The 14,303-nt window shown below is 32.6% G+C and overlaps 1 protein-coding gene and 1 long non-coding RNA gene across 2 annotated transcripts; one reads left to right on the top strand and one right to left on the bottom strand.

The window, feature by feature from the left end:
• The first annotated feature begins 1,037 nt into the window (after positions 1 to 1,037).
• Positions 1,038 to 1,700, top strand: LOC118344889. Its single transcript, XR_004798598.1, has 3 exons — positions 1,038 to 1,288; positions 1,368 to 1,449; positions 1,591 to 1,700. It is a non-coding gene; the product is annotated as an uncharacterized LOC118344889 (long non-coding RNA).
• Positions 1,701 to 3,792: 2,092 nt separating this feature from the next.
• LOC108984894 (caffeic acid 3-O-methyltransferase-like) lies at positions 3,793 to 5,689 on the bottom strand. Its single transcript, XM_018956979.2, has 4 exons — positions 5,210 to 5,689; positions 4,756 to 5,066; positions 4,408 to 4,472; positions 3,793 to 4,277 (listed from the first exon to the last, which is right to left on the bottom strand). The coding sequence occupies exons 1-4, from the start codon at positions 5,656 to 5,658 to the stop codon at positions 3,981 to 3,983; spliced, it is 1,122 nt and encodes a 373-aa protein (XP_018812524.1). The 5' UTR covers positions 5,659 to 5,689; the 3' UTR covers positions 3,793 to 3,980.
• Between the last annotated feature and the right edge of the window lie 8,614 nt (positions 5,690 to 14,303).

The raw sequence follows: 14,303 nt of genomic DNA on the forward strand, positions 1-14,303 counted from the left end.
TGGGGCATAAAGAAGATATTTACAATCACAGTCGACAATGCATCCTCTAATACTATGGCCATTGATTATTTGAGGAAAATTGCCAAACTTAGGGATTGTATGGTATTAGAGAATGAACTTATACATATAAGATGTTGTGCACATATTTTGAATCTCATTGTTCAAGATGGATTGAAAGAAGTTGATAAATCAATTGTCAAGATTCGAAATGCAATAAAATATGTTAAATCTTCCCCTGCAAGACTTAATAAGTTCAAGTCATGCGTAGAGAAGCAAAATATTTTGGGTGGTGGGCTTCTTTGTCTTGATGTTCCAACTAGGTGGAACTCAACATATCTAATGTTGAGTGCGGCTCTCAAATATTATGCGGCGTTTGAGGTGATGCAAGATGAAGACAATGAGTTTGGCCCATATTTACATGAGGTTGGACAAGGAATACCAACTTTACATGATTGGGAAACCATTAAGGTTTTTGTAAAATTTTTGAAGCTTTTTTATGATACGACTTTGCGGGTTTCAGGCTCAATTTATGCAACTTCAAATTTGTTCATTAGAGAAGTATTTACAGTCTATAATTATTTGAACAAATTTTCTATGAGTGAGAGTAATATGCTGAAAACCATGTCGGAGAAGATGTTGTTGAAATATGACAAGTATTGGGGGGATTTTGAGAAATTGAACAAAATGTTGTTTATTACATCTATGCTTGATCCGTGCTTCAAATTAGAAGTTTTGGAATTTTGTTTTAGAAATTTTCTTGGGAATGAGCGAGCGTCTGAACTTGTTGATTGGTTAAGGAGGATCATTGAGCAGATGTATAAGCAATATTCAAAATCTAGTGTAGGTTCAAGTAGGAGCCAATCAAGTGTTGGTGAGACCCAAAGTAATACTTCTTATGATAATGTGGATGATATATTAAGTATGTTTGAACAATATCAAGCATCAAAGGGTGTGGTAGAGTCTAAATCAGAATTGGATAAGTATTTCATGGAAAGTGTTGGAGGATCGACACCCGACTTTGATATTCTACTATGGTGGAAGGTGAACTCAATCAGATATCCGATCCTTGCCAATATGGCTCGAGATGTGTTAGCTATTCTCATATCTACTGTTGCTTCTGAGTCGGCATTTAGCGTTGGAGGTCGTGTCTTAGATTCATTTCGTAGCTCATTGGCCCCAACAACAGTTGAATCTCTTATTTGCACACAAAACTGGTTAATGGCTCCCTCCATTAATTATGACTCCCAAGATGTAATGGAAGATGCTGAAAGCTACAAGTTAGAAACCGGTAAGATTCACATTTGAACTTTATTTTCATATAGTCTTTTCAATTAATTATATGTTTAACATAATTTTTTTTCATGTAGAGATAACTTTGAAGAATATTTTAAATGAGATCGATTGAAGATTACTTGAAGTACTTTTGGACCAAAACTAGCTAATCCAAGAGTAAGACCATTTTTTCTTTTTCTTTTGTTTTTTTTTTTGAATTTTTTTTTTGTGGGCATGTTCTTCAATCTTCACTTTCTTTCTTAGCAATAGAGGATGTCCAATTTTAGTATCATTATCCAATTTTTTGTGGGCATGCAGATTAGCTAGTTTTGAAGACAGGAGGAAGATTCATGAACACGCATGGATAGGATTCATGTGGACATCAATTTTTTGTGGGCATGCAGATTACTTGAAGTACTTTTTTGTGGGTCCGGTTTAATTGATATGTATGCCAAGTGTGTTTGTGTTGGAAGTGCTCGCTAAGTGTTTGATAGGATTAAAGTAAGAAATGCTGTTATGGAACTTTATGGATCAATACCCATATTTTTTAGTTTTTTTTTTTTTTATGTGGATATTTACAAACATATTTTTTGTAAATTCTTGGAGTTAGAAGATTAAGAGACTAACATATATCTATTTTTCAGAAGAAGAAAAAATAATAATAATAAATAAATAAATCGGGTAATCGGGTATTCCGAAAACAGTGTACGGGTCGGCCAATCGGGTATCGGGTAAATCGGCTAATCGGGTAATGGAATAGTCTTGGGTTCGGGTCGGGTCGGAACAATAAATTTCGGATCGGGTCAGGTCAGGTCGGATGAACAGTCCTATGTGCAACCTTTACGTAACCATCGGAAATAATTGGGTCCCACTTTCTCCCTTTCTTCCTCCCTCTTTCTCTCCCCTTTCATTTTCTCATCTTCTCAAACAACTCTCTCTTTTCTTCAGTTTTACTACAAGCAACTAAGGGAAACCGAATTGACTAATGCCATATCTCTCTACGTCTCTCGAAGAAGAAAGACATTAAAATATGGTAGCCATCAAAACCATTCAAACCTCTTTCACGGCAACCAAACATGGAATTTTCCACACATAAAGACCCCTCAACATAGATTTCTTTCTTGTGCCTCAGCAAGCCCAATGATGATTCGAGTTCAGAGGCTTCTTCGTCCAAAGGAGATACCCGCAAGCAAGAGCCGGTTGCCAGAATAGCGATGCTTTAGGCTCAAAAAGTCTGTCTCATAAACTACTTGGATGAAAGGTTAGCTTATCTCTTACAGTTTGGCGAAGCCAATGCGGAGTTTGACAAAATTAGAGAAGATGCCCTTACAGGACTGGATCAAGCTAGTGCCAAGGTTTGTTGAACTTCTTAATTATGCATGCAAATCATGCGATATAATTATAGACTAGAAAGAATAACCCACTTGTTTTCAATTTTCATTTATGTTTGTCAGATAATGGAGAATATAGAGAGTCGCATGCAGGCTTTTGTGGAATCCTCATAATTAAATCAGATTCTCTCTTCCCACAATCACCCACGACTATCGAAGTTGTTGTCCCTCTCATGGTGGTGGTTTGCAATGGCTCATGGTGGCTCAAAATTGGAGAGCGCAGTGCTCTATTTTTTGGTGCAAAAATAGGGGCCTCTTGGAAGTCCAATGTTGACTTGGGCAACGGTGGTGTAGGGCAGAGGTTGTGGAGGATCTTGATGTTGCATGGTGGAGGAGACTGTGATGTGGTGGTTGAAATCGTTGGACGTGTGTGGACGAGTGACTGGTTCACATGAACCGTAGGAGGAAGAGGTATGCTTTGAGGTGGCTTACGGTGGTGAGAGGTGGTTCGCAGCTTGGCAGTTACGCCTTTTTTGTGGAGGAAGAGGCTTCATTCCTCCTTCGTTTGTGTTGTTAATTCCGCCTCAGAGTTGCTCGGACTCTGCTTCGGATTTGATCTTTATTCTACGGACTTGGGGAAGACTGCTCTGTGAGTTGGGAAAGACGAGGGGTCTCTATGATTTGGGGGGATACGAAGGAATTTGCTCTGTGAGTTGGTTTTTGGGAAAATGAGCATTTTCAGTTCTTTCCCACGTGGGACACAGTTACACTGTGGTTCCCCGCGCGGTTGTATATATCATTTTTCAACTAACTAAAATTAGATAAACACTTTTATTTTACTCCACAGATTAGTATTAATTAGCTTAAATGATTTTCAGCTAATATATTATTTTACTGCCCGAAAATCATGCTGTATAGATAAAATAAAATAAAAAAGCATACCATTATTAATTACAATTTAAATATTTTCGAGTTTATAATCATAAAGTCTCTATGTAATAAAGAAAAAGCGTTAAATAAATTTGTGTGCAGATTCATAATATATCAATCATTGTAATTGAGATTTTAAAGGTATGACCTGACCTCGAATATCTTTATTTTCACTTTCAACAAATAACCTCTCCATGTCTGCCTTAATTGAATTATTTTCATTTCAGACACACATGTTAACACAACAACACCAATCAAATTAACCAACTTTGCCAATTCCCTCTCCAAGATGTAGTATTTCACACACATTGATGACTAAAAACAATAAAAAATAAGGTGGACCAACTCAAGTATCAACAAATTATAAGGTGGTAGAGTGCCACGTCAGTTTGTTAGATACTTTTATGAGATGTCTTTGTATTCGGAGTGTGACTCTTTTTATAATTATTATTTGTGGAGCTCCATGACCAAATAGGCACAAACACAGCATGCAACTCGGAAGTCTTTAAATCCAGCTGCAGTTGCCAAGGACCTGAACTCAGTCTCTGTTCTCTCCTTTCCAGCTCCAAGCTTATTGAACACTATATTGTCACTTTGTGTTGCAAACTTGCAGAAGTTGGTTGCCTCTGGGGCTACAGGCAACACTGGATCGATGATAATTACCTTTCCGGTTTCCGGCAGGGCTTTGTAGCAATTTTTCAGTATTTTCAAGCATTGCTCATCGTTCCAGTTGTGAAGAATAAGCTGTCATCATTAATGCATGTACAGACAAGTTATAAATTAATTATGAAAAGCACTTGTTTATTTTTGTACGTCAATTCCTCTCAAATTCATCCAAAGCTGCATGGTTTAGATTTATTTTATAAAAGCTTACCTTCAACAATATGGCATCTCCCTTGGGGACTTCTTTGAACATATCTCCTCCGACATGTTCTATGCCTGTGTGGAAGCATCACTCAATTATCAGGTTAAATATAAATAAGAGAATTGCTAGCTATATCTGTGAAGTAATTTTTTAAAATTTATAAATTGATGTAATTTAATACGATTTGTCAATATACTTTATGGTAGAAAAGAATTTATAATCTGACGTACAATGTCAAACAATATCAGTTCGTAAGTTTATTTTTATGAAATCATTTTGCTTTATTTATGAACAAAACAGTTCTCTAGCCAGACAAAAGTTTATTCATTAGACGAAGGTTTCTATGGTAATACATACCCTTAAGAGGTGGGGCATTGCGTAATACTTCAGACACATCAAAGTTAATGCCTTTAATGGAAGGGTACTTGGAGATGATCAAGTTTAGGGTCCCTCCTATTCCACCACCAACATCTACAAACGTTGACAAGCCCTCAAAACCCATGTATTTCTTGAGAATTTGTTTGACCACAAGGATGGAGTATTGACTCATGGCAAAATTGAAAGCCTCTCCAAATATTGGATCTTTGTCGTTGTACTTGTAGATCGACATTCCATGAGCTTTCTCAAATGGGAACCCACCTTCAAGCACTGCATCCTTCAAGTGAAACCTATATAATCAAAGTATATAGTATTACTCAGTGTCGGTCCAGTTCTCATCACTGTTTCTTTCATGCATACTATGAATATCACAAGTGCAGGTAGGTGAACAAAGAATTCAAAAAGAAAGATGATAACTACTGTACATACGTACCGCATGTCCATAATAGCCTGGTGACGAGTAAGGAGAGAAAAGGGAGCCATGGATCCTCTCTCCTCGCTTCTCACAAAGCAACTCCCAGCAGAAGTGAGACCGTAACGTCTCTGGACTCCTCCTCCTCCACCATCTTCGAGGCTCTCCACAGAGCAACTGAGGATATTGTAGCTAGCAAGTAGATACAACATGCGGTCCAGCAAAACAGCCGGCGCATGATCTGGATTATTATTGCGAATTGGAAGCTGAGCAGCGATGGCATGGGACGAGAGTTTGGCGCCTGGGCCTGCTTTGTTAATGATCTCAAGCACGTCGAGCTCTATGCATGCATTAAACACCATCTGGAAGATGTAAGAGCCGGCCAATGCGCCTGCATATTCGACTCCTCCATCTTCATCGTCAATGAAGGGCTTGTTATCATAGCTAATTTGGTTTGCAGGGGAAGCCATTTTTTTTTGTTTTGAGGAAGTTGCTGTGGCACTGAGACTTATTTATAAGGGAAGGGAACGTGCCAGTTATGGTTTGGGTTGGCTGATCATGCATGGTTGCCTTTCATAGTACGTACCGAAGATGAAAGGTCTAAGATGACGTTGGACTAACCAAATTTTGAAAGCAGCCTTGCTCTGTTTCTATCCCTGGCAGCTTTGTTAGAAGATAGAGTCGGGCTAGGAAGAGTAGCCCGCTCAAGTTGACCGAATTTGTTTTTTTTTTTTTTTTTTTCCTTCTTTTTTTCCTTCACATTTTTTAATATTTTTAAAAAATAAAAAAAATATTTCAATACACTTAAGATCACTTTTTTAATTACCAAGTAAAAAAAAAAATTATGTTAGCTCTTCCATTAAGCAAGTTAGGCAATTCCCTAAAGGTCTCAGTAGAAGAAGACCCTAAAAAAAAAATAAAGTTGAATTGTTTAAATAGAAAAAAATATCTAATTAAAAAAATTAATTAATTCAATGAGAATATCAAAAGTATCAAATATATATTATGTTATTATTAGTTTTGAAAGTATTCTACATAATAATTATTTCAGATACTCTCATTCTAAGAATAGACTTATTCTTTGTCATTATTAATTTAATATATAATGTAAAAATTATAAATAGTAAAATCTAAATTTCAAGTGTTCATAAATTTTTTTGTATAATCTTTTGTAGAGACAATAGTCCACTTTTTTCCAAATGTATAGGTTATTTATATAACTTTATTGATAATAATGATTATAATTGCTTCTATGACTCATTTGGATACTAAGAATATATCATAATATTTGTGAATATTAATAAAATAATTTGTGAATAGTAATGAAATAATTTGAATTAAAGTATTTTATTAGATTTTGAGAAATACGATAGAAAAAGTAGAGAATTTGAGAACATCTAAGAATAGCTAAGGACAATTATGTTCTCAAGGGCTCCAAGAGCCTAAAACGTTTTACAAGACGTCTTGTAAAATTAGATTTAATAAAATCCTCTTTAAATTGAAAGTTTTATAATAAAGAATAGGCTTGTTTGGATTCACAAGTTATCTCAGCTCATCTCAGCTCATCTCAACTCATCTCAACTCATCTCACTACTATTCATTACTATTCAGCAACTTTAACTCACAAATCTCACTACTATTCACAACTCATCTCATTACTATTCACAATCCATCTCAACTCATCTCAGCTCATCTCAAATCATCTCAAGTCATCTTCGAATCCAAACATCTCCTTGTCAGATATAGTTAAAAAGATGGTATAAAATCGTAATCAATAATTTTATTTTGCAAAATGATAAGAATTATTTTTAAATAAGAATATAATATAAAAATTAATATATTTATTCTATAAAAAAATTAATATATTTAATTTTACTTTAAAAAAAAAAAATCAATCAAAATTTTGCCCCAACCTATTGAGTGGACCCTGATTTCATGCATGACTGTCTCTCATGGTACCGAAGATGACGTTGGACTAACCAAATTTTGAAAAGCAGCCTTGCTCTGTTTCTATCCCTGGCGGCTTTGTTATCATGAAATTTGAACTTTAAAAGCAAACTAATAAAATACATTTTATAAGTACAATGCATTACTTTTGTTAGAAACCAGTACATGATATCAGATAATTTTAAATAAAAATTAAATAAAATATTATTAAAATATTATTTAAAAATATTATTATTATTTAAAAATTTAAAAATATTGACTTATTTATTATTTTTTATGAAAAAATTTAAAAAAATTATAATAATGAAATGAGGTGAAATATTTTTATTATTTATGACTTATTTATAATTATTTTATAATTTTATTTAAAAGTTAATTGATATAATAATGTCATTTCATAAAAATGAATTTTAATTTATAAAACTAAAATCCTTTTTACAGAAAATTGTAAAAAAATTATAAGTCAGTAGTAATCGTCCATTAAACAATCATTGCTATGTGCTTAGTTAATGATATCCCTACATTTTATCGTAACTAATTTAGAATTAATCAATGCAATTATAAGACTTAATTAAAAATAAATCTTAATTTTATAAACTTATTCTCTATTATAGAATTGTTCCCACTTTATCTTCATAAATTGGATTCGTTTTGTTTGTATTAAAACAAAAAAACGTGAAATATTCAGGTTGTAGATTTGTAATAGCCAAACAAGGCCACTGCGCAGATCGCGACATTCATATTATTTATAAAAGATTTAATTTATAAATTTTAAAATTTATCTTATAAATTAAATTATACGAAGACGTATTGTAGTAAACTAGCCGTACTGTTTTTCCCCTGCTTACGAGAACACAGATGTCGTAGTTATGTCGCTCTTTACTACTTAGGAGGCAGGAGGCTGAATGCTAATTTGTCTGTATTCTTTATGAGCTTTACTATTTATAAACTTACAAAAATTTAACTGTATTAATACTTGTATTTATTTAATATGATTGATCAAAAAATAAATTTTATTAAAAATAATATTAATTTAAATTTAAAATATGAAGGCAACAACATTAGTATGTAGATTTCTATCCATGTATTTTTATCGAGCACATGACACGTAGTCACAGTCCATATCTAAATGGGCTCACGAGTGATTTTATTTCAACAAATCCATGGCCGGCCCAAATCATATTTGGACTAAATCCCGAATAATTAAACGGGTCAAACACTATGAACCCAAACCCGACATGCTTATTTCCCAAGTTGACACTCAATTAAAAATAAAAACTTTGAAAAGGGAAAAATGAAAAAAATATTCACGTGTTAAATCATGCATTCATACTATTGGATAACAAGATACAGGCTATACAAGAAGATTTTAATAAAGTATAATTTTTTTTATCATCCACACATATTATAATTTTTTTTATTTTTTCTATAATAAGCATGCGGTATATAAATGATAAGTAGAACAATTCAATTAGTTTAATAAGAATAGAATAAAATAATAAATAATTTTAATATATGTAAAGTGTGTGGTGTGGAATGAATAATAGAAAATGATAGGGTTACTATCCTCTTACTACTCATTTACTACTATTTTTATATTTGATTTTTTTTTAATTTTTTATTTTACTTAATGGTTAAGAAAATGACTATTAGTAAATTTATATATTTTTTTAATTTTTTTAATAATTAAGGATGTTAAAAAAATATTTAAAATAAAATAATATTATAAATAATAAATAGGTAGCAGATAGGTAGTAAGTCTCTCATTACCCATGAATAATAGTATCTATTTTTTAAAGAGTTATTCTTCAGCCCATAGCCGCAGCACACCCGTGCTGTGGTTTTTTTTTTTTTTTTTTCACCCAATACACTTAGTGTGCAGCGGCTGTTATGCACAGTAGAATGTTATTTATATTTTCTCTTTTTTAAAACATATTTTAAAAATAATATTATATTTTTTTAATTTTAAGTTTAATTTCTGATTAAAATTTATAACAGGTCAATCAGGTGACATAGCCCAGACCTGAGTACCCCAAATAACTACCAAAGTTATAATTATTGCATTAGTACCGCTGGAGTTGCAAGGGCGTTAGGGTCATTTGTATTATTGGTTGAAGCTTTGACTGAAATTATTATTACTATTGAATTATGGCTGCTGAATAAATTTTCCACTTTATTATTGTCTCAAGATGTTCCGCTTTAGGGTTTGAAATCCTTGTTGGCCCTTATCTTAACACCCACTATTAATTATTGTTATTCGGGTTTTAGACTTTGACTCCCCCAACTGAATTTGACATCCACAACCATTTATTTATATTCATTTGAAGGATGAGATGAGATGAGATGAGATGAGATGATTTTAAATAAAATATTATTTTTTAATATTATTATTATTTTAAAATTTTAAAAAATTAATTAATTAATTATATTTTATATAAGAATTAAAAAAAATTATAATAATAAAATAATATGAAATAGATTGAAAATATTTTTATATCCAAACGAAACCTCAATCTGTGCCACTCAAACAACAATAAATTAAAGAGACCCTTCTAAATTATATAAGGGATATTAAATGTGTGTGTGTAAGCCTTGTTAAATGAGTAGATAAATATAAATATATATATATATTAAGAAAAGTTATTTACAATATTTGAATTATATAAGGTTGCATTTGGAGATAATAATTTAAATTTGAATTTAGATTTTAAATCAATAAAAATTTGAGATTTCATCATTTCACATTTTATTATCTTATGTAGTTTGAAATCTAAGATTTTAAAAGGTTAAAATCTTGTCTAAATTTGTCACAAATTCAAATAAAAAATTTTAATTTATAATTCAAATATGAGAGTTGAATTTAGAAAAACAGAATTCAAATCCAAACGTCCATATGGTCCCTAGATATTGCCCTTTTGTAATTTTGTTTTTTTTAATAAAAATAAAAATAAAAATAAAAGCTTTGGGAGTCAAGAAGCCATAAACTATACTAGCCACAAAGAGATTCTGCAAATTAGAATAAATTTATAAATTGAGATGCTTTTATATGATACGTTATACCTATTTTACAATAAAATTAGTTTTACAATTTAACGTATAAGTTTATAACAACAAGTAACGCCAATTTGTAGGTTTTAATAATTATTTTTTATTATTTAGATGATATAATTATATGATTGCAAATGTACTCGTGCAATCACTTTTTAAAAAATGAATAAATACGGGATTCATATGAAAAAAAAATTTTAATTTTTTAATAATAGACTCTACTTTTTTTAAAAACGACTGTATGTCATTTATGCACTTAATAACTGTAGGTAGTATTACTCTTTTTTACACGAGTCACCCACGTCGGAAAGGGATACACAATAGCAATTGTAAGGATGATATTGTTTACACATTTTCTTATGTACGGGGAGTTCTTGTAGACATCAAGATTTTATAAAATAAAGATCTTTCGTAAATATTTAATATTGAGGGGTTACATATATACTTGCAACTTTTTATAATTGTTTACCATTTAACTTAGGGTGTATCTTTGGTCTATGACGAATCGTAAAAGTTATTTTTTAACTCTCCAATCACAAACCAATACCTCCGGATTTTACTATGATTGTGTATCAAATGAAAAGTATTAATATAAAATTAAAATTAGAGAAGTGCTACAATCATAAAAATATTTTATAAAAATAAATTTATAAACTGATATGCTTCGTTTAATACGTTAAATCAATTTTACATAAAAAATTACTTTACAATATAACACGTCACATTAAATTATATTAATTTATAAATTTATTTTTATAATATATAGTATTATAAATAATTCAAAAAGAAAGATGATAGCTACTGTACGTACGTACCGCATGTCCATAATAGTCTGGTTGACGAGTGAAGAGAGAAAAGAGTGCCATGGATCCTCTCTCCTCGCTTCTCACAAAGCAGCTTCTAGTAGAAGTGAGACCGTAACGTCTCTAAACTCCTCATCCACCATCTTCGAGGGTCTCCAAGGAGCAACTGAGAATATTGTAACTAGCAAGCAGATATAGTATGCGGTCCAGCCAAACAGCTGGCGCATGATCTAGATTATTATTGCGAATTGGAAGCTGAGCAGCGATGACATGGGACGAGAGTTGGGCGCCTGGGCCTTCTTTGTTAATGATCTCAAGCACGTCGAGCTCTATGCTTGAGATCATTAACAAAGCAGGCCCAGGCCCATCTTGTGGAAACATCAAGGCATACCAATTTCGTACAACTAATTTTCTCCTTCTCTATACACTTTTTGAATTTATCCATTCTTGCGGAAGATGATCTAACATACCTAACCGCATTACGCACCCTTGTAATTGAATCATCACAATCTTTGAGCCCATCATTCACAATGAGGTTCATAATATGGGCACAACACCTAATGTGAATATACTTCCCTTCCAACAAATGACCTCCTACGAACTTCCTCAAATACTCAATGGCAACATCGTTTGAGGAAGTATTGTCAACTGTAACAGTAAAGATCTTGTCAATACCACAATCTTGTAGACATGAATCTACATACTTTCCAATAGTTTCTCCTTTGTGATTAGTGATCATGCAAAAGTTTAGAATTCTTTTGTGTAGTTTCCATTCACAGTCGATAAAATGTGCAGTAAGACACATATAATTTAAGTTTTGAATCGACGTCCATGTGTCAGTAGTTAAACTAACCCGCCCAACCGTCTTAAATATTTTCCTTAACTTCTCATTCTCCATTTTAAATAGTTTAATACAGTCTCTCGCCGCAGTAGTTCAAGATGGCACTTGGAACCTTGGTTCAAGTGATCTTCATACTTTCCTAAATCCCTGGGCTTCTACTATCCTAAATGGAAGCTCATCACAAATTATCATTTCAGCAATTGCCATTCGTACAATTTCTGAATCAAACTTATGTGCATTTGCCGAGTTATTGACATCACTATCTCCAATTCCCTCAAGAGCCCCCTCACGACTCATTGTCTGTTGATCCGTAAGTCTAATTCTATGTGGATGTTGCTTACAAGTACCAAGATGTTGTAGCATACTTGATGTACCATGTCTTTTGGGATGACAAGAGTAAATTTTGTGACAATAATTACACCTTGTTTTTGGGTCATTTAAAGGGCATCCATCTATTTTAGTGAAATGATCCCACACTGCTGAAGGGTCCTTATTTGCCCTCCTTTTACGAGGAGGAACTGGGAGACTTGTGTCACTAGACAAGTTAATATTTGAAGCCATTTGTGATCGGTTTTCCAAAGGAGTATCAGTCTCATTATCTCTTAAATTTGTACGAGTGTCACTTTCGAAGCAATCTATATAAGAGTTGACATATAATATAACATATAAAAATCAATATATTAGGATATGAACTGAAAATGATTCTATTTTTATGAAATTACAATCTAAAGTATGCATATCATATACTGCAGGGGATATTTACATGTCTACATTTAAGATCAATATGCTTCCAGGTTCCTAGAACATACGAAATGGGCAATCATAAAATGTGAAGATGACCTCAACGTAAAATATGAAGATGCAATTTAAAAGATTAAAACTAGACCCAAGGCAGCATTTTACTTGCAGTTGTTACTTTTTTGACAATCATTTAGAAACAAACTAGTATATGCTTTTCATCCTCTTCACTTAAATATATATGTAGTAAAACTAACTGCTGAGGCGGAAAACTTCCCCCCTTTACATGTATCTACATAGATATATATTTTTCTGGAAGGGGGTGTTGAAAATCCTTACTTTGCAGTACTAAATCCTTATTTTTCTGGAAGGGAGTTTTCTGTTTTCTTTGTTGTTTGATGATGAAAAAAACATGGCATTTGGCGGGTGGTGGGCAGATGGAATATAAAAAATGTTGTTTTGAGTATATAGATGTTTACATTCCTGGGCATGCAAAAACCAAGTAGAAATTGGGTATTATATATTCCTAGGCATCAAACAGCAAGATCCCAGTTCTTGCTATCTATATATGTGTGTGTTAATGGACAGCACCACTGTCACATGTATAAAATTGGGTTAAAATGTTTTTTTATTTTCTATTTCTTGAAAGAGAAACTAATAGGACATGAAACAAGGAAAATGGTATTTTGCAAAGGATGAAGTGACATAGGAGTGAGGAAGATGACCCCGACAAAGGATCCTAGATATACTCTTACTTAATAAAGTATGACCTCTTAACTTCTAAAAGAAAAACACCAAACAAAGCAATAACACGGGACAGACCTACTATATGCCTCTCATCTACGTTGTCAAATAGCTTGGTAGGTTCATGAGATACAATTTGACAGCAAATTATATTCACCGTCTATTATATTCAATGCTTGTTCTTGTAGATAGGAACATCAATGTATGGATGTTTGTGGCGCAAAGATCCACGTTCTTCAAAGGCTTTCGCCAAAATTTATTGAAGAATAGGTTCTTAGCTATGGAAAAAATCTCTTACCCATAATAAAAACATGGCCAAAGTAAAAAAGCAACCAACCATAAACTTTAAACAGAAATAGTCATTCACAACCTCAGACAAGAACACTGATCAGTTACCAACACTAAAATCAACTCTATGCAAGCCCCAACTTTACATGAAAAAATCCTGCACAACATCATTTATAATTGGTGGATTTTCCATGCACCTCCAATATCCCTTCTTAATTAGCACCCAACCATCATAAAAATATGCATTTATGATGTTTGAGGTTTTAATGGGTTTTATTTTTAAGAATATAATTTGCCAAAGAAACTCTGGCTCACAAAACATGCCAACAACATCTCGTACATTGGACATAATAAAGCCCAAGATGACTCAAATTTAAGCATTATCGTAAAAAAGGTCAATATCTCTAGCTCAAACAAACAAACAAAATCCTTATAGTTTCAGTTATATCAAACTCTCTCCATCCTAATCATGGAGTTCACATTGACAAATTAACAAATACCTTACCTGAAACCAAAAGAACCGAGAGCCTAGATCTGGACAAGCTCAAACTTGGGTTCCCATATCACCAAATCCAAGAATCACAACTTATGAGGAACAATTACATATATTGTTCAACAAACCAGTTCAACAAATACCTACTACAGATACCTCATATTGGTTTTTTTTCACAAACCAGTTCAACATTTCAACAGACTTTGCAATCCA

The sequence above is a fragment of the Juglans regia genome, chromosome 16 (genome assembly GCF_001411555.2).
Source record: "Juglans regia cultivar Chandler chromosome 16, Walnut 2.0, whole genome shotgun sequence".
Lineage (NCBI taxonomy): Eukaryota > Viridiplantae > Streptophyta > Magnoliopsida > Fagales > Juglandaceae > Juglans > Juglans regia.

Bases quoted from the DNA above. Each gene is read 5' to 3' on its own strand.
- LOC108984894 (XM_018956979.2), bottom strand. From the start codon at position 5,658: ATGGCTTCCCCTGCAAACCAAATTAGCTATGATAACAAGCCCTTCATT. The intron at 4,473-4,755 runs GTATGTATTACC...GCTTCCACACAG, and splicing joins CAATGCCCCACCTCTTAAGG to GCATAGAACATGTCGGAGGA. The intron at 4,278-4,407 runs GTAAGCTTTTAT...TAATGATGACAG, and splicing joins GAGATGCCATATTGTTGAAG to CTTATTCTTCACAACTGGAA.